This window comes from Phalacrocorax aristotelis, chromosome 1 (genome assembly GCF_949628215.1).
Source record: "Phalacrocorax aristotelis chromosome 1, bGulAri2.1, whole genome shotgun sequence".
Classification (NCBI taxonomy): domain Eukaryota; kingdom Metazoa; phylum Chordata; class Aves; order Suliformes; family Phalacrocoracidae; genus Phalacrocorax; species Phalacrocorax aristotelis.
This window is the reverse complement of record NC_134276.1, coordinates 69,389,644-69,411,038: the sequence shown is the minus strand read 5'-3', so window position 1 is coordinate 69,411,038 and position 21,395 is coordinate 69,389,644. Positions and strand designations below refer to the sequence as shown.

At 41.6% G+C, this 21,395-nt stretch overlaps 1 protein-coding gene across 2 annotated transcripts in view; it reads right to left on the bottom strand.

The window, feature by feature from the left end:
* Positions 1 to 20,639, bottom strand: part of UXS1 (UDP-glucuronate decarboxylase 1) — a 66,331-nt gene extending 45,692 nt beyond the window's left edge. Inside the window, exons 1-4 of one of the 2 annotated variants that reach the window (XM_075092261.1) lie at positions 20,381 to 20,639; positions 6,476 to 6,503; positions 3,680 to 3,728; positions 1,551 to 1,594 (exon numbers count right to left, since the gene is read on the bottom strand). In XM_075092261.1, the coding sequence (XP_074948362.1) occupies positions 1,551 to 1,594; positions 3,680 to 3,728; positions 6,476 to 6,503; positions 20,381 to 20,477 (218 nt within the window). In that variant the 5' untranslated portion in view covers positions 20,478 to 20,639. The remainder of the gene's footprint in view (positions 1 to 1,550; positions 1,595 to 3,679; positions 3,729 to 6,475; positions 6,504 to 20,380) is intronic. The other variant, XM_075092271.1, reaches the window with a different exon arrangement.
* Between the last annotated feature and the right edge of the window lie 756 nt (positions 20,640 to 21,395).

Below are 21,395 nucleotides of genomic sequence, written 5' to 3'. Positions count from 1 at the left end.
CACAAAGGTCCTCTGTGAGTGACAGAAGGAAATAACTGAACTGCCAACAACAGAAGCTGAAGATATTTAATCTTTATTGATAGCCCAGTATAAGTCAATTGAAGAGAGGCAGGACATAAAAAATTTCATCTAAACATAAAATCTCTACCCTATAATTTGACCATTATAATTGGTATAGTAGTATCACATGCAACTACTACAGGTGACGCAGTCTGCAATTTGTTTCATGTTGCCAATACATTGCCTAGTTTGATCCATTAAGTTCACGTGTATTTAAAAGATGAGCAATCAGAGCAGTATTCTCACTGAAATAAATTGCATGTGGCAGGTCACTGAATCTTTCAAATCAACTGTAACAAACCAGAACAGACAACTTATTTTTTCTTATCTCTTTTTTTTTTTTAAATGGTTGGTTGTTTTTTGGGGTTTTTTTGGTTGTTTTTTTTTTTTAGTTGTGGTATTTTGGGTTTGTTTGTGGGGTTTGTGGTTTGTTTCTTTTCTTTTTTTTTTTTTTTTTACAGCACAGGACAGGTGGGAGGAGGAGGGGCAAATGCTCATTGGCAAGACAAAACTCAAAACACCAACACACTGCAGGTGTCGACCATACCCCTGGCCAAGAGCTATGGGATTCTGCCCTCCTCTCCAGAAGAACAGCACACAACCAGTATGCCATACGTAACCATCCGGGCCTACTGGTACTGCTGGGGTAAGTCCAGACTTGTGATTGCTTGCCCCTTATAATGCAGCATTCTCGACTAGCTGTTTGCTTGGGACATCAGCAGTGCCACCTGTGAAACAGTATCACTAAAGCAACAGCATCCTTGTCAGAGCTGACAATTCTCACCCATATTCTAGACCTTATTTTGCAATGAAAAGCATCTGCCTGTGAGGGCACTCAGATGGCAGAACTGATCTGGCGGAAAGGCAACCAGACTGGGGAGCAAAGGAGTTAGTTGCAAAGAGAGATTGAAATGCCTGGTTTCCCCATTCAGTTTACTATCAGAACTCCAGTGGTTCTGCTGGCATAAAAGTGAGGAAACGATGTTGCAGGGTTTGTTTTTTTTTTTTAACAACTATGTCAACTTAAGGTGCTTGTGGAACTACAGCACACATTTAATATCTGCAGCTCATCAAGCAGCTTGTCTGCTTGTCCTCAGTTACATCACCCAGTTTAATCCAAGATATCACATTCCCTTACAAATCCTGAAAGAAGCGAGTTAGTCAGGCTCATCCAAAGCACACACAGAGACTAAGATTCACAAGCAAATCACTGTACATTAGCTGAACCATGGTAACTGATCACAACTGTGGGAAGTGTGAGGTAAAACATATTGGTTTTAACTGCAAGAGACTGAGAATATGTTTTAACACACACCTGGGCTGAATTTACTAAACCAGCTGGACTCAAAACAGCAAATTCTTCCACAGCATCCAAAGGTACTGAGGGTACAGGCAAAACATTTATCTCAAGACTACAACTACAGAACTGACCGCTCCAGAACAGAAACCGTACTTTTTAACTGCTTCCCAAATTTATCAAAAAGACATACCTTTTTTCCAGATCTTTGATTTTCTCCCTTAGAGGTGCAACAGCCTAAAATAAAGGAATAATATTTAATCTTGGAAGAATAGAATAAGATTCACATCACAAAACAATCATATAGGAAGTTACTTTAGAGCAAGAATCACGGTAAAGTCTTCTATGAAGAGCTTCACTGAAGACACTCCAAGAAACTTGCATCTTAAAGTATCCTTTATGACAAAAAAATCTTTGAACCTTTTTCACCAAAAATCAAATCACCTTGTACAGTGTGAAATCCCTTAGTTTACCACTGAAAAAAAATCACCTCAAGGCTATAAGTACCATGGACTTGTTGACAAGAACATCCGATGTTATGATTCATATTTGGCAAAGTGAAGTCACAACTGACTCGCCTGAGGTTGTCAAAAGCAATCTATATTGAGCAACGGCACAATAGAACAGTCAGTAAAACCTCAGCTATTTAAATGGACAGCAGATACATGCACTTAAGAGTAGATAGACACAGAAACAGAGGTATTACCTCCCGTGCAAAGGCTACATTACTTTAGAACATGATATGTGAATTTAAAGAGGCATCATGTTTTAAAATCTGATACATTTTACATCATGATTTGAGGGTACATCTAGGCTTTTAAAAAAATATTAGAAGGAAATTTGTTAGAAAATATAGTTCACCTACTAAGACTTCTGTTTTCATTTTCGCTTATTTTCAAAGCAGTGCTTCAAAGAGAGAATCACATAAGTCAGCATCAGTTTCAGGTTCCTTATCACAGGACCCAAATTTCTAACAGCCCTGACAAATTTCAACAAGTCCCTGAACTCTTGTTTTTAAGTTTAATAAAATCTTGTCACAAAGTTTACCATCTAGGGCCATTCATAAGTTGAAAGCTATCAGAGAGTTATCACTTGAAGTGGTACAATACAGCAACACATCACCAACCACCATTGATTTGTTTTGTACAAATATTGCTGGTTAGAGCTAGACAATTCAGGAACTTCATTAACTGAAATAAGCTGTGTGTTCACATTACGAGGAAATAGAGTATTGTAATTTATATTCATTAAATATCTAGCTCTGTGAAGCAGCAAATAGTTCTTGAAACAATTACACTTACTGTGACGGTTCAAGATACTGTATAACTAAAGCTTTAAAAAAAGATCCAGAAATGCTCAAATTCTCAGACCTTACAGTAACTCTGATCTACTCATTGCATTTCAAGCATTTGACCATTCTTAAACTGGGATTTTCAGAATGCTTGCTGCAATGTTTACCAGAACTCAAAAAAAAAAAAAAAAAAAAGAATGCGAAGGGCATAAACTAAGAACACAACCTTTCTATTGATTTTAAGCAATTTCAGTGGCCTTCTCGCTGTGTCCAGAGGAATGATTGCTATATAAACCTGCTGGAATACAAGACACTAGACAGACCAGACTACACTGGTATGGTCACACACACCCACGCAAGGGGTAGGGTGTATTGACCTCAGAGACTTTTGTATCTATTAAATTCTTTGTTCTATTGTTATTAGACTGGAAGTTTAAAAACATCTGGGGAAAGATTTGTTGAACACATTATTAAAATTTCACAACAAACTGAGGTCAAAATGGAAATTCAGAGGTATTGGTACAGAAGTTCAGAACCACCAGTGTGTCTACCCCAGAAATTGCCAGGACTTGTGCCTAAAGCATCAGTACTGCACACCATCCCTGACCACAAACACCACTACCATTGTTCATTAGGTAAGAACAAAGCAAAGCATTTTTGGGAGGTTTCAAATTTCTAATGAAACATATATATTTAACATTTTGTAAGGGTGACAGCGGAAAGGGTGTATAACCTTCATTCGGTAATAAAAACCCGATCTCGGGAGGACTCTACCACAGCCTCTGCAGCAAATGAGACAGAGATATTACTTTTAAGAAAGGTTTAGAGGAAAAAAAAGATTAAAATCACAGATCTATGTTAGAAACTGCACTGTAGTGAAGGAACACTTATGTACAGACACAAATTCAATGCTTTGAGTGGTTTTAGTGGAATGGAGAGTAATGAGAGAGAACTAAATACACCTTTTCAATATGAAATGAGTGAAATGGAGTCCTTAAAACAAAACAGACTACAACTATTAACAAACTAACCTCCTCTATTTTACTTTCCAACTTCTGATCCCCATTTTCTTGAAGAGACCTGTTGGCAAGAAAGGACAAAACATAATCCATACCTAAGCAATAGTTGCTCTGCTGCACCTGCATCATGCTTTTCATGTTAAAACAGTATCTTCAAAGCACCCAAAGTTAGTATTATTTCAAAGGCATACTCAGAAAAAAATGAAAGCAGATGGTTCGATTCCCATTGAAATTGGCTAGTCATGTTTGGAAGAAACTGAACCAAGCCCACAGGAATGAGTACTAACAATAAAGATGACATTCATGTTACAGAGAAAATTAACTTCATTGGAGAAAAGCGTCTAATCACTGCACTAAGGTAGGGTCAGCAGAAATGTTTCTGAGTGTAGCTTTACTATGCAAATGCCCAAGATGTCTCTTTGAAGGTCCCTGTTTACTGTATGCTACAATTATGGTAACAAAACATTTTCCCTTAATGCCACAACTGTAACTGTAATTTCAATCAAAGAGAGAGAAGGGCAAACATGTCTAGTATTGACTGTCAACTTTTACAAAAAAAAAAAGAAAAAAACTGTACCAAAACTTGTCTTACGTGACCATCTGATAGGCAATACCCAGAACATAAATGCTACTTGTTTGCAGGGAAGCCAAGCTTATACACTGAAGGATGAAGGATGTCAAGGTAACTTGTGAAAACAGGGTTGGAGTCTTGCACAAATCTGTGTGGTCTTATTTAGCATCTAATTGTGTCAAGTATCTCAATTAGTTGGGTCCATTCTTTGAAGTAAACTTCTACAAGTGTAGAATATGTATTTTTAAATTTTACCTCTTGCACCTAGTCTATGTAATTTTCCTTAAGTTTGCATAATTCCTTTTTTTCCAGTTAAACCTCCTGAAAGGGGAATTATTTATCTTACAGTAGTAAGCTCTTATGCAAAAGGATTCATGGGTATCCAACATAAAAAGGGGTCCTTTCAAATAAAACAAAGCTCCTTTACTTGGGACCTGAAGTTATTACACCTATAGAAACAGAAGATCCTTTGTTAAGCAGATACATATATACCACACTTAGAACCCTTCATATCCCTCTGTAAAACTCTCTTTAGTCAGTTCAGTCTATTACTGAGGCAAAAATCTTATCGACCATATTTGTTTTGCCGTATGATAAAGAGTACAGTAAACTCCGAGACTAAGACATGCAGACCCTGAACTATCTTTTCCAAACAAATTGTAATTTATGGTAAAGTGGCAAATAAAAACCCTCCAGTTAACATAGTATGAATTTACTACAAGGAAGCAATATTAAATAATTCTTGTAAATTTTTTAAATGTTTTCCCAAATAACAGAAATCTACAAAAAGCTATGTGAACAATCCATGGAATAAAGGCTTTCCTCTCTGCTAAATGAGCAAGGAAAATTTGGAAAACCTCTCAAGAATATAAAAATGTTCCCTCAAAATGGTTCCTAATATTGGGTTGTGGGTTGTTTTTTTTTCCACAAATCATGGAACTTAAGGACTGGCACTCTGCAGTTTAGTTTTTAATGAGCTCTTCCTCCTAACAAAGATGATCTTATTTGTCCTGAAGGCCCAATGTAGGTCCTCAGCCAAAGCTTTCCTCCTCAACAGCTCTATAATGGACAACTCAAATAAGAATCAGATGCAGCTAATGGTAGAATTTGTAAGGACAGCTTGACACACTGGATCCCACACCCACCTGCCCGCCTCAAACCACTCCTGAGGTTCTTGTCCTTCCTTTGGAAATGCTCAGCTGCTCACGTAACAGCTGCTAAGCTGCCATAGTTTGCTGGTCACGATAACATGGTACTCTAAATGATACCTCCATCTGCAAGCCGCAGCAGTTCAGCAGCTGTCTGCCTATAGCAGCTGAACACTTTGTAGCAAGGGTGGGAAACCCCAAGAGAAGTGAAGGGGACAGCCTGGGACAGAAACAGGTTCCAGGGTAAGCTGTCCTGGGTCAATCAGAGCCCACAGAAAAGTAATTAATTTTCTTACTTTGCCTCAAACTTTCTTTACTCTGTGCTGCTAAGAACAGCAAGAAAGTACAAAACCACTTTACTAGCAAAGCAACATAGTGAAACGTTTTGTCCTCTAGGCGGAAAGACTTTGTTGTAGGGAGCAGACTGTCCCCATATTCTCTTCACCTTCTTCCTCAGTTGTGGCTTCCTGGTGAATTTTCCAAGGAAAAACACACACATATAAGCAGAAATGCTGTGAAAATCTGTATGTTTTGCATGTGTATGCTATGCCTTCCTATTTCTAACAGCAAAAATTCTGGGGTACAATGCGGGATTTTTTTTGCTTTTCAGCAGTTAAACCATCAGATTTTTTCCCAATTAACTGTGGAGGAAGAAAAACCCTCAAAACCACATTTCTAATTCTAGGTACAGAAACATAATTATGCAAGCAGTGGAGGATCTGCTGCTCTTCAGTGTTTAAGCTTGTATTGTCACTGCGATAAGGTCATATCTGCGCTGAGGAAAAGCAGAATCCAAGCCCACGGGCCCAGCTACACCAACCAACTTGCCTGAAAACATCTCCAAAATCAGAAGATGAATTTCTGTAAAGTGAGTGTAAGATTCCTGGGTGAGATTTGCAGCAGACATACAACCCTTTTTGAGACTGAACACCTTGCATTTAAAAAAATGGTATCAGCTGCTTAGCAACCGTCCAAACAGTGTGAGCTGCTGTTCTATTTTCTCCCTACTTGACATACAGTGATACATGTTGATGGGAAAGGTAAGTTATTTCAGATAGGGATACTCAATACAAAAATTATATACATTACCTCATATTGACAAAGTTTCCCCATACAGCTGGAAAATAAGAAAAGAGAGAACATTACAGTGTCATATAACAGTACGAGGTCATTTTTTCCTATCATTAGATGGAATTTAAAACAATATTAATTATGTTAACGGCAAATTATCTGTTTAAGTAAAAAACATGATATACATACACACACCAAGTGATTAGAACACAGTTTAAGAATATGGGAAGAATTCTGATGAAATTACATGAGACTATAAAAAAATCGGAAAATACAGTAATTCAATAAAAAAAGGACTAGGCTATTCCAGTGCACACCTGGAATTATCAGACCAGTAAATCAGCAGACATACTTATTTGATCATTATCCCCACACTATATTACATAAACAAAATGTACTAGAATTCTCTGAACTATGATTTGACACTGCACACACATTAAACAAGCCAGAACTCTGGACTTATTAGGATTATTGACAAAACATGGCAAGAGCAAGAAAGGAGTCCTGTAGACCTGAACCACACGACTGAAAACAGCAGACTGACAAGTAAAGACTGGCCACTATAGGCAACAGCTGGACCAGTCGAAAGAGGTGCCACAACGGTCCTGCATTAAAGGTAGCAAGGGCTTGTGTGCATGTGAATTCTGTCTCTAAATAGGTATATATTGTGATGCAGACACAAAACGTATCTAAGCAATGCAACCAAACACCTCACTAAGCAAACAAAGATCATTTATTACACTCTTTGTATGGAAAAAATGTTTTTAAGGAAGACAAACTGCAGTATAAAATAGCACAGCAAACATGTATCAGCCGTTTCTCTGTGCTCACAAAAAGGATTCATCCGCCCAATTTATTTTTCTACTGGAAAAAAAAAATCTTCTGAAACTGTTCAGGGTTTAAGTGACTACACAAAGACTATCAAAACACGGATTTTCCTTTTAACTTTCAACTAGAACACAGAATGTAGTTGAAAGTGAAAAAATAAGAAGCCGCAAACCAGGCTACACTACAGAGTTGACAACTTCAGACCGTCAAGACAAACAAGCTTAATAGGGAACAGTTCTGTAAGGGACTCTGCAACAATAAGCAACACAGGAAATATACCCTGAATATCACCAGAAAAACCATTCTGCAATTGCTTTTTAAGAGACAAGGCTCAACCTAAGGATCCAAATTACCTGGGTCTTAAGAAAGAGTAGCAGTCTATATGCAGTATTAACATACACACAGAAAGCTTCTGAAGTGTCCTCAGCTTTTGTAAGCTGCACTTCAGGTCTCAAGTAGCAGCCAATGAAGTATTTTGCCTAGATTCAGGCTTTGCACCATTTTCACGATTATTACTTATGGATCTCAAGCACGTGATGAGGTGTTACAGAAACAAGAAAACAAAACAAAAAAAAATACTGCTACAGTCACAGGCACCTTCCAGGCAAGAAAAGAAAGAAAACATACTCAGGAAAGAGGAGCAGGTAGGACACGACTGAGGATGCAGTAATGCAGTCGCTGTTCCACCCTTTAGGGGATGACAAAGCTACTGAACTGTTTTTATCTACTGAGCGCTGCTGAGTAATTCAGAGAGTAATTCAAATGAATCCATGACAGACTATAAAACAAACTGTAGGAGGGCACTGTGATATCTGTGGTGGTATCATAAAACCTGTCTTTTTCCCGGGAAAAGTTAAGGAAGCTTTACATTAGAACAGATGATCAATAAAATCCAAATTAATTTAAAAAACACTGTGGATTTTGTGTTAATTAGATAAAGTAAATTATCTGTGGGGGAAAAGGGATACAACTTTGAGCACTAAGTTGAATTCAAGTTATTTACCTTCTGGCTAGGATTTTATCACAGGTTGGAAGGGACCTCAGGGATCATCTAGTCCAACCAACAAACCCAGTTCTCCCAGCCTATCATATGGCAGGCTTCCCCGTCCTTTGATCATCATTTAGAATTATTTATGATGACATTAATGGAAAAACTTTTTTTTGCGATGAATGATGACCATTTGGCAACTACAGGTACAGAATTCTCAAGTTATACATTACTCAGCTATACTTACAATCAGTTATTTTTCTCAGCTACAGAAATGCATACAAATAACGTAACGTATTGTTTACACAGTGGCAGGAAACATCTGGGCTTAGTTGGTGAAGCAGAAATCGATAAAAAAATGAGTTGCCAGCTGCACCACAAATACTACCCTACCAGTTCTGTTGCAAAGACAGTGCACAGCTACACTGCATACAGGAAACTGGCTTCCTATAGAAAACATGTTAATTGTGTGTGCTCACTGTCCACAGCAAAGAAGGGGAACTCAGAAAAGCATTTCTGTGCTTCCAGAAACACTACGCTTGATATCCCAGTTCTGTAGGAGTAAGAAGTTTAATGGGAGGTCATTAAGAAGTGTATCTTTTTATTACTGCAAAAGAGAATGAAACTGCAAAATGAACCACATAGGAAATACCATATGGAGAGATTTGAAGAACCCTGCAGTCTCTCTCACATGCAGAGAGGTGCCGCAGAAACTTGCCTGAACATACTGCCCTCACAAAGGATTCTGAAGACACAATTCTAAGGATGATCTCTTTGGCTACCATGGGTTTATGCACAGCTTACATCAAGGTTAAAGAGATTGGAGGTAAGGCTTTGCACTACTGTGGAAATAAGGTTTTCTTGGGATTTTTCTAAATAAACATCACAATTGTTTATAAAACGGGCTTCTTCTGTAAGCCATAATCACACTGCTGGTTCTGCAGCTGTGGATTTCCTTGAATTGTCACTTCCTTGTTCTAAAGGTTATGCCAAGGCCAGTCTGACATTCAGGCAAGAATGATGGAAACATACTAAGGCAAGTGGGCCCAAATCCACAAGCAGAATGATGCAGAATTACAACCCTAAATCCAAGACAAAATCCCTCAAAGGCACCACAAAACCCCCTGACAGACCCAAGTTCAGGCACCAAATCTGCAGACGTGTGGATGGTTAAAAAAAGCTTCTCATACCAGAAAGCTCATTAATCAGGCACTACACATAAACCCAGTTTTCAAAAGCATCAAACTCCTAATGGACCCAAATCTAAGCAAACGCTAACATAACGGAGCACCTCATTGTAAAAGCCAGTCTTAAAAAAAACCAAAACCAAACAATTTTAAAAAATTCCAACTCTAAAGCCAAATCTTTTAAGCCAAGAGGTATTCATCCAGGGTAACAGTCCTATGCCAATTCTCAAACCTCAGAGATTTAACACCCTCACCCCCCACAGCCACACACAGTACATACTCTATAAAGAATGCCCTATTCATCGAACTAGGAAGCATTCATGGACACTCTTCCTGCCATCTAACTGAAACTCTGTGCAAGGGAAAAATTCATGACTAATTGGACTGGATGGATAGAAGCATGACGTGTAACCAAACAACTGAGACACTCGCCTACAAGACAGAAGAAATAACGGTTCTGCTTATTCTCTCAAAGACTATTTGTAAATCTCACCCAGTGACTGATTAAGGCAATAATAAGTTACCATTAGGGAAGAGATCAGAATATCTGCATTGTTCTGAGACACGTGAAAGACTGGTTTAATGGCGTGCAGGAGAAAGGTATAGTCCTATTTTGACTCTATCTGTTCTGGGAAGGCTTTTCCCCTCTGCATCCCTTCCATAAAATAGTGAGAACAACCATTTTTATTGTAGCATTTTTGCAAGGATTAATTGTGAGTACCATGAAGATTAAAAGTACATCAGAGGCATTAATCACTCCCACAGACATTACACTTTAAAGTGACAGCTTCCAGAGAAGAAGAATGTCATGCCTTTGATGAAGCGATAAAGAGCTGTACTTTTAGAAAATAGATTTGTTTCTTAAAGCCTTAATTACAGTATTGTCATTAAAGAGGTATTTACATTTTGCCAACTAAACATTAATCACTCACGGCTTTCAGGAAACCCCAATCTCTTTTTTTGTTTGTTTTGTTGATTGCCTTTTTTTTCCCTCCAGCCTCTGAGAGATAACGCTATAACTAATTGGCAAGCACAGCCTTATGATAAAATTGTTGTAGATTTGCAAGACTTCTCAAAAGTACCTTAAACAAAAGCCATCAGTCACAGATGACTAAAGAACGGTTTTCCTTCTACTGAATACATTTATAGTCCTGGAAATTTAAAGGTTTATTTTTACTAGAGATGACCCTTTCTGAAATTATGCCAGATGCAGAGCAGTAGGATGACTGGGCTACTTTCAGGAAAGGAATATTCGAAGACCTATGCTTTGGCTACAAGCCAACCCGGCCTGCCTGAAGTGTTAAAAAAACCCCACCACCAACTCCAACACAAAATCTGTTAAATCACACCCAAAAAAGTACAACAGAACTTCTAGCTCTGACGAGCTGCACTGTATAGCAGCGAAGAATTATTCTTCTAGATCCCTAGAATATAGGAACAGGATGTATGTTTTCATCCAAATGTCCTTTGAGTCTGTCATCTACAATAATACTTACTGTATAGGTTTCTATAAAACACAGATTACTACCCTAAGAACATTGCATGCCCTAATTAACTCATCCACAATAGGCTGAGGAATCACTAAAACACCACTATCACAATCTGAAGGTTGGAAAAAACAGAATCTCAAAGGAAGCCTGTGCCTTCACCCCAGGATCATCCCTCTTCTCTAGGTCTCTTTAAATGACATCAAAATCAAGTCACTATTATAAGGCACCGATGGTAAAACACACTCATAATCTGAAATTATTAGTGACAATATTAGTTTCAGCATCACATACATTTCAAAACAGATGTTTTAAAAAGAGAGACCATGATGCCCATAGAGATCAACTGTACCAAACCAGATGCAATCTCCTTTAAAACCATTTTCTTTCCCAGTGGCTTTGTTGTTTGCAATTTCAAGACACTCAGTTAAAGAAACTTTTGCCTAACTGGATTTTGCTGAAAACACAGGATTTTTTCCCTGTATTGCCCTCCTTACAACCTCTGTTCTTCAGAATAAAAAGAGTACAAGATGATGTTTGTTTCAAATGGATCTCACTACCACGAGAAACAGCATGCAGGAACAATATGAACTGATATACGGCCATACCCTGGATTTCTAAAGCAAAATCGTAAACTCTGAAAATCCAGAGTGAATCGCTTCAGCCAAACTTTCTATTTCAGAGAGATGCAACGTCATTCAAAAGAGGGTTTTTTTCCTTAAATCTGACTTTCCATAGTCACTCAGCAGCTTCAGTCTCCTGGTAGAAATAAGCTTTTTGCCTCCAGAGGAAAACTTGACAAAAAAGGAAAAATTGGTGAAGGGAGCTCATAAAACGCTTATTATTATAGATATATTAAAGTCTTAATTCTTTTGCAGATCTCAATTAGATATGTAATAATGTAAAGAAAACTTATTTCCCACACAACATCCTTGTCGCTAAATTGGAGAGATATGGGTTTGATGGATGGACTGCTCAATGGATAAGGATTTGACTAGGTGGCCTCATCCAAAGAGTTGTGGTCAATGGCTCAATGTCCAAAGGGATCAGTAACAAGTGGTGCCCCTTAGGGTCAGTGGGCAGTACTGTGTCATTAATAAAGATACTGATCTTTAATAAAGACACAGACAGGGGGATTGAGTGCACCCTCAACAAGTTTGCAAGATGATATTGAGCTGAGCAGTGCCACTGAGGGAAGGGATGCCACCCGGAGGGACCCTGACAGGCTTCTGGAGTGGGCAAATACAAACATGAAGTTCAACAAGGCCAAGTGCAAAGTCCAGCACCTCTGTCAGGGCAACCCCCCGTATCACTACAGGCTGGGTTATGAATGGATTGAGAGCAGCCCTGCAGAGAAGGACTTGGGGATACTGGTGGGTGAAAAGCTGGACATGAGCCAGCAACGTGTGATCGCAGCCCAGAAAGCCAACCATATCCTGGGCTGCATCAAAAGCAGCGTGGCCAGCAGGTCAAGGGAGGTGATGCTGCCCCTCTACTCTGCTCTGGTGAGACCCCACCTGCAGAGCTGCGTCCAGCTCTGGGGCCCTCAGCATAAGACAGACATGGAACTGTTGAAGCGGGTCCAGAGGAGGCCACAAAAATGATCTGAGGGATGGAGCCTCTCTCCTACAAGGACAGGCTGGGAGAGCTGGGGTTGTTCAGCCTGGAGAAGAGAAGGCTCTGGGGAGACCTTATTGCGGCCTTTCCGTCCTTAAAAGGGAGCTTATAAGAATGATGAAGATAAACTTTTTACCAGGGCCTGTAGTGACAGGACATGGGGCGAGGATGTTAACCTGAGAGTAAGTTTAAATTAGATACAAGGAGCAATTCTTCACTGTAAGAGTGGTGAGACACTGGAATAGGTTGCCCAGCAAAGTTGTGGGTACCCCATCCCTGTAAGCATTCAAGGTCAGGTTGGACGGGGCTCTGCCCATGCCAGGGTGGCTGGACTAAGTGATCTTTAAAGGTCCCTTCCAACACAAACCATTCTATGACTTAGCTAATGCATTTCAAACTGCATTTTATAGTCTAGATTTCTTAGCAATAAAAAAAAAAATCCTCAATTGTATCCTATCTGTAATTCCAATAGTTAATTTGCTTTAGAAAATTATTACACTGATGAGAGTATGTTGCAATACTAGTGGAGATAACAACGTACAATTACTAATCATAATTTTGTGTCATGGAATGTCTCCTTCCTGGGTGAATTTTATGATTATGCCTTTAGGGAAGGTACAATAATTTGAATATTAAAAAATATCTCCTCTGGTGTGTCTACACAGATTTCTGTACGGCAAGTAGTTCTTCCTGCTTATTTTCTGAACTGATGTCTTGTTCAACAGTAAAGTTCCTGCCCCAAATCAAAGACAGCAGTTAGAAACTGTAGCTTTTCCCACGTGGGAAGTACCCTAGACACCAGGATACAAGGTTTTCTGAAGGGGAAGATGCTCCCTCTTCAATTTGGATAACACCACCACTCTATACCAATCCCTCAGCTAATCACCACATAGCAAAACAAACACAAAATAGTCACCAGGACAAAATTTTAGTACCATCTCTTAAGAAAGAATACTTAAGCTTTGGCAAACCGATACACCCCTACAGCTGTGAGATATAACATTATGCAAATTTTCTTTCTTTATAGGAGTTAATGGCGCTTCACACTGGATGGGAAGCTAACCATGAATACTTATTTTAACATTTCAGTTAGCATCGTCATTTTATGACTGAATTCTGTTCTTTGTTTCCCAGATGGCAAATTCTTTCCAACTCTTCTGCTAAGTATTTTTCCCGGTTTACTGTTCAGTGTTTCTACTCCTTCCTATCTCATAACTTTAGCATATAATTCTTTACCACTGCTCACCCATTTTTGTCTATTTTTCGTATTTTGCCAAAAGTAAGGTAATGCACTCCAATTGTTACTTACTACAAACAGAAAAACAATATCCAATATTTACCACAGAAAAAAATCCAGAATGCATATTATCACATTTATCACAGTTATGAAGTTCCAAACAGGATCTTCAATTTTCATCACCACATGTACTTGAGTGTGCCTGGACATCATAAAACTTCCTAGCTTTGAATTTACTGGCTTGAAACAACGAAGTAGTATGCAAATATGTTGACTGCCTACAAAAAGTTTCAATTCCCAAGGGAGACAACAGAAGGACTTTAACCTATACCTAACTGGAGTACTATGTAATAATTACGTTCTGAATAGAGTCAAAATTATTTTGGCAATGTGAAAGCTAAGCAATCTAAATTGCTAACAACCCTGTGTCGCCTTTTCACTTAAAAATAGAGAACAGAAAACCCTCAGTGTCTTTCCTTAAACAGCAACAAATGATTAAAAAAACCTATGAAATGACATCTATCTCCAGACAGATCTCTTCTACACAATTCAAATGCACAAAATTTGTATAGAAAAGCATCTTTCTGCCTTTGCTCTAAAGCAACATGGCAGGTTAGAGAAACCAACAGAAACCTTCAAAGCCAACACACCTGTACATGCTGCTGTTAGGGGCACACATCTCCCTATTTCGAGTGAAGGAAAGAGAAAGCAGCAGAACTATTCTCTCAACAACTGGAATATATCATATGCAGTATTACACAAATCATGCTTTCCCCAATCTAGAAGGCAACTGTGATTTTTCAAATGCCTTTTTAAAAAAAAAAAAAAAAGGGGGGGTGGGCAGGCACTGCCTTCTTTAATTTAGCCCTTGACCTTCCCTTTGTTTCCCAGACACGGTTAGCAGAACTGCAGCACATTTTTCATGAAAAGCAGAGGCAGAGAATATTCCACCCTTCTTCGATAACGACAATATACCAGCATGCCTGTTAAACCCCAGAAACTGAGCAGCCACCTGAGGTAACATGACTCAAATTAGGGTGGCAATCAAATGAAGGGTCATGACTCAAATCGATTATTTTCAGCATTAAATTTTAGGTTTGTTGACTGCTAAGATCATTTTCAGCAGACTCACAGCATGCTCCAATGGTCAGCACTGTAACTGAAACAAGCTCACTCTTCCTATACCTTTTGCAAACCCCTTCAGTCAGTCCGAGCAGTAACCCCCACCTCTCCCTCCCTAGGGTCCATGAATGAGAAGTTGAAAACTACCAGTTTCAACGAAACTCTGCTTTGGTCACCCAACCTTACAGAAAAAAAACCCAAGCAACATAAATGATAGGGAAACATTTCCCCTCTGCAAAAATGCAGAGGGAAAGAAGATGAAAGCTCTAAAGTGCTTGTCTTTGAGTAGAGCGATGACATTCTGCTGCTGCACATGCCACAGAAAAGACCAACACTAAGTGGAGATAAAATATTAAAGACAAATACTAAAGACAAATATTAAGTAGAGAGAAGCTGGGAACTGTAAGGGTGAATTTGTCCAGGATGTCAAAAAACTGGCGTAAAACATCATGGCTAGCAAAGCAGAGGTGGAGTCCATCTATTCCTGATACACTCAGCTGAAGCGTGAACAGATTTTTATAAGCTACACTGCTACAGCTAGTTGGAAGCCTGATGGGCAGGGAACTGGAAGCTGTTGAAGACAGTAAACTTATTTGCATAAACCCACAGATGAAAGGCAGCTCTGTGGGACATGAAGCCAGCAAGCAAACATTTTTGGTTTTGGGTTTTTTTTTTTTTGGTGGAGAATGCATGGCACGCTGACACAAAAAGCAGATGAGCCTCATGTCACTTCAGACCACTTCTAACTCTCCCATGGCCAGTCAATCCTGATGTCTAGCTGTAAAACAGCCGGGGAGGGAAGATTTCTGAAATTCTCCATACCAGTGATGAATAACTTGCGGACAGCTAGCCTGAAGCAAGCGGACAGGACCAAATTCACAGCTACTTTTCTATTACGAAAAGCAGAAGTAACAGCTTATCAGAACACAACATTAAGTAGCCTTTAACCTTTGTCTTGAACACATGCAAGAGGCTGGTAAGATTCAGATGGAAAAGCTTACTCGCACCTTGATATTCTGACACATTACATTCTAACTAGCTGATAGAAATCTGACAAAAACAAATGGATAACCTTGTAAAACCAAGGATAACAACCATGGAAACTAACAATGCTGGGAGAAGTCAAGCTACTACACTGCAGGATGTACTTCCCTCACATCATTTTGATATTTTGTTTTTAAGTTGTTTCAGTAGCTGTGCTTGTGTAATTAGTCTTACAAAGGTAATGAGGTCTGCAGCTTGGATCTCATGATAGCACCCTACTATTCCTTCTTTTTTCCCTTGGAAAAGGAAAAAGGCTACTGACATACTTCCTGAGAACTATTTGATCAACAAATGAGCAAAGCAAACTGTTCTACTTTACCAGAAATCGAGCTCTTAACTTTATTTTCATTAAGAACATGCAACTCCCTTGTTATACCAAGACATCAGTAGATTATTTACAGTAGCATCTAGATTAAAGCAAACCACGACGATTGACAAGCTTTGGTCTTTAAATCCTGGCTACAAGATTTTACAGTGTATTTCCAACAACTTAAATAAAATCTTGATTCTACAAAGACAGCCTCACTGAAGCATCTCAGTATGTCTGTATAAAGCTGAATAAACAGTTAAAACTTCAATGAGAAGGAGCTTAAGGTGTCTATGTATTGACATATCAACCCACAAACAGGTGGGCTTTTTAAAAAGCAAACAAAACACTCAGCCTGCATATAAGTTACTCATATTGTGGAGACACTGGGTTTTTTTTTTTAAACAATATCTATTTAATTGGTTGCTTTTTGTGATCTATCTACATTTCTCATTACAAACAATAAAAACCAATTAAATCCATTTCACTTGTGTTTATAATCACCTCACACTCTTAAGCTACAGTTTCACAACAGCTTTGAGATGATGCAAGCGCAGCCCATGACTGAAAGGATTTGTTACAGTCCACCTCCATGTGCCCCCCCTCCCTTTGGTTAGCACTAGCACTCCTGCAGTATCTTGCTGGGGGTTAAATCACAGAAAAGCCTTAGCAGAAGACTTTGCCCCTTTAAAAAGGCAATGAAAATTCAAACTTTGGGCAAAGCTTCCCACTATATGTAGCACTGTATAGCCATGCAATGCTCACAGGAGATAGCACTGCAAGTGAGTCAACTAATCTAGTTCTGAAATATATATATATAGGTAAAAAAATTGAGTAGCATTCTGCCAGGTGACAGAGTGACTCTGACAGCTCGCCAGCCGCACTATCTCCAGATTCATCACTTTGGTAATGGGGAACAAAATCACCCCTTTCACCTAGGGCCTACAGATAAGGTAAATGTAACTGTTAGTTAAACTCTGTTCAGTTTTGCAAGGGAACAGTTGCTTAAGTTACAACAGCTTTTAACGGCCTGCTGCAGCACAGAAGCGCTCTTTTGGGGTTCTACTTTTATATACACAACCTATGCACAGCACACTGTTTCAAGTAAATATTTTTTAAATTAGCAGAAATCAGATTTCCAGAAATGAGACATCAAACATTAATTAAAACTCAGATGTAAAGTAAGAAGGATCCTTACTCTGAGTGCCACTAGAGAACCCAGTGAAGTCTGTCAAAAGAGTTCTAGGTACCTTTAATGTGAGCCTGACTGCACCTCAGGTCACGGTGGTACTTCAACAAGACTCCTTAGGTGAGACACCAATTGTAGGCCTGAAAAGCGTGTGATAGCAACACTGCGAACAGCACTCCCTGCTGCCCATTTATTTCACCATCGCACAGCCTCCTGTGTTGGACCAAAACAGCTGTCTGAATACCCACACTGCCAAATGCTTACAACCTCAAAAGGGGACCTCAGTCCAGACCTGTTCCTTTACCTGGTGCACAGCACAGAAATTTAAGTCCTTGTACACGGTGGATGCTGGTGAGAAATAGGAGGTGTGGCGCAGAGATACTTAAGCCAGCCTAGCCATCCAACACCTTGCGCTGTGAAACTACCAAGGGAGCCACTCAGTGAGTCTTCAGAATGAGATAGTCAAGAGCCTTTCAACCGCCTGTATAAGCTCTTCCTCTAGTTTGCAAACTCTCACAAAGAAGTTTTTTCAGGCACATTTGTAACAAACTTGCATTCAAGGCAGAAGCTTTTATGAAGTAAGACACTTTTAGAAAGATACTCCCTAAACATTCTCTTGGGGTTTCACACACAAACTGACAAAATGGCACTATCAAAAAAGTCCTGTCTCCTAGTTCATAAAAAAATAATGTACTTGCCAAGCATTTCATTCCCTGTAACGTATGTGCTCCAAATCTGATTCCTCATGACTAACACTGAATGGAAATTCATGGAAAGGAGCTGCACAGCCTGAAAACACTTAGTCATTTGGAGAGCACTTGAGAGAGAAGGAACATAAGAACTGCCAACACATACACCTACACCAGCAGCTCAGTTTCCTCAGACTCTATGCTATTTTAGCCTGGTGTTATCTGACTGCAACCAGAGCACAGTGATGATTCAGTAATATTGCAAGGAGTGCACTTCTAGGATAGGGGGATGGGATCATCGTCATGTCCATAGAAAACAAAAAATAGTCTCTAGAATCTATTATACCAGTGGTATCTGCTAAGCATATCATACTACATCGAAGACATGTGAGCCGTAACTAATGATTCCACTACTTTTGATCACTAGTCAAAAGACTGAAAAGCACAGAAACCTGATACATTAGATTTGCAAAAACCCATACTTCCATCAGACACCAACCTGTTCCCTTTCTTAGCTACTTTTTGCCACATTGATCCACAGTCCCTCTCCTCCTCCGTTTTTTCCAAATCCCAAAGACAACCCTAAATAAGCTGTAAGAAGCCTTCTGTGACTTACAGCCCAGGCAGCAAAAATCACGGCAGTTTTCCCCTTCCTTAAGGTTAACTTCTACCCACAAAGCTAGACGGCAAAACCCAACTACTGTCCATTGAATCTAATCAATAGCTAGGTCCTGATGACCACGTCAATTGCCACTCAATTCCAGTATTTTAACACCAGCCTAGTAACTTTGTTTTCAAAATTAAGTATCATTTTTGGCAAAACACCAATCCCTTTCAAAACAAGAACAGCTGTGAAGCTCTCCCTGCTTCAGTATACATGGAACCTGAAGTCACTGAGACAAACTGTCCTAAGAGTCAGAGCTGGCACAGGTTGGACTAGATGATGCCTGAGGTCCCTTCCAACCTGTGATTCTGTGATAACTTCAATGATAACAGCAGTATCTAAATAACAAGGTCCTGCAAACAGAGTAACATATGGTAGTAAAGGGAATTCCAATGTTGTGTTTCTGGGGTAGGAAACACCACCCATTCTGCCAACATATCCAAGTCGTACCTCTCCACCCTCCCAAGTCAAAGGAAGGATCCTAAGTCTGATGTACGCACCCACCCCTGAAGTCAGCTCACCTATGTGTTTTGGAGCATCAAGAGAATCGCTTGTCCCTAACTAAGCTGACAAAGATCCTTCCTCATGGTGTTCCATCTATGTAAAATCTACCTAAGCCTAAAACCCAGAACAGAGTAACGTGAAATAAACCAAGTATGAAACACGCAACAGAAAAATCTGGACAAGAAAGGGAAAGGAGCTGACTCTATTTGACTCACGGCTAAAAACTTATAAATACCCCTGTCAGTGGTTATTCTTAAGATTTCCCCGAATACCTTTGTGCCTCTCTCCAGGCTCTTAAGACTCCAGCTACGTGCAGAGCTAACAAACAAACATTTATTTAGCCCCCCGAAGGCCACCAGAGGAATTTTACAAAAAACAGACACGAGGCCTGCCCTGGAAAACTTCCTTGCAGCCTCACCTCCCAGGTTAAGAGCAAGGCGGACAAAGAGCGGTCTGAGGAGCGGCTGCGGAAATACCGACTCCCTGAGCCACGTCTCCCTCGGACCGCTCCCCCTCCGCCTCCCCGCCCCGCCACCCCTCACCGCCGCCCGCCCCACCTCACGCCCGGGGCTCGGCCTGAAGGCCGGCCGGCTGCCTGCCGCGCCGCACCGGGGAGCCCCCGAGCGCCCCATTCCCGCGGGGCACCGGGGGCGGAGCGGGGGGGAAGCGCGGCCGCCGCCCCCAGAGGCCGCCGAGGGGACGTGGCGGGGGGCGTTCACTCCCCGCGCAAGCCCCCGGGACGGGGCAGCGGGGCGATGCCTGCCGGGGCACCCTCCGGCACGGCCTAGCCGGCTGCCCGCCAGGCTAGGGAAAGTTTCGGCAGGGCGGGAAGGCGGGGAAGAGGGGCAGCCCTCAGCCCCACCGCCCAGAGACGCGGGGGTCCGCGCGGAGCCCCCCCCACCTTCCCCACCCGGGCCGGAGCAGCCGCGCTGCGGCGCCTCGCAACGCGCCGCGGGAGGAGCCGCCGCCGCCGCCACCTCCTCCTCCTCCCCACCAGCGGCGGGTGTCCGGGGGCGTCCGGGCACTGAACTGGCGGTCCAAACCCGCCCCGCTCACTCACAGGCGACATAAGCGATGAAGGCGAGCCCCATGAGTAGCTTCATCCTCCTCCGGTTGATGGCGGTCAACAGGCGCAGCAGCGGCCCCTTGCTCACCATGCCCAGCCGCACGCAGCGCCGGGCGCCTGCACGGCCGGCCACGCCAGCGCGCGCGCGAGGCCACCCACCGCTCGGCTAAGCTCGGCTCGGTTAGGCTCAGCTCGGCTCCCCCCGCCCGGGAACCTCCCGCGCAGGCGCAACGGCGCCCGCCCGCTCTTCCTCCCTCCCCCCCCTTCCCCGCTGTGGATGCGGCCGGAGCGGTGGCGGCGGCCGCGCATGCGCGGTGCGCTGCGGCTGGGCGGCCCGAGCTTTTACCCGCGACTGGGCCCGTCTGTCTGTCTGTCTGTCTGTCATCCCTTCGTAACAAGCGACGGGCTGTTGGTTAGCGGCTGTTGGAAGAGCGCCTGCCTCCCAGAGACCGTACCTGAGGGAAAGGAAGGGCGCTCACAGCCTCTCCATGCCTCTGGTCTGGCCTTCCAGGGTGCTTCAGCGCCGACCGTCTTGGCCACCTGACGGCTCCTGCTGTGGTGGCCCTTGGGTGGTGGCCTGCCGGGACGGACAGAAAGGCAAACAGACGTGGGCACACATAGGCAAGGTGGCTTGTCACACCACCTCCTTCAGTGTCTGGTATTTTGGAAGCACAGGTTGCTTCATCCCAAATGTGCTTCCCATACCTGCACACGCCTCTGCCATGGCAAGTGAAAAACTCCGGGATTTTTTTTCCCCCTAAAGTAATAATTTATGAATTTGCTGCTGTTCAGGATAATGAGGTCACAGTTACTTTAAAATGGTTTACATTTCTGCTGCAGCTTCCATCTGAAGTCCCTGTGGCCTGTTGCAAGCTGCAGATTCCTATTTGCCTGGAAGGGTAGGCACCTTCCTCGTGTGCCAAAACATTTTCTCGTGCCAGTAAAATACGCCCGCTTAATCTGAAGAGAAATCTCCCTCCACAACCCAACCTTCCCCCTGAGTAGTACA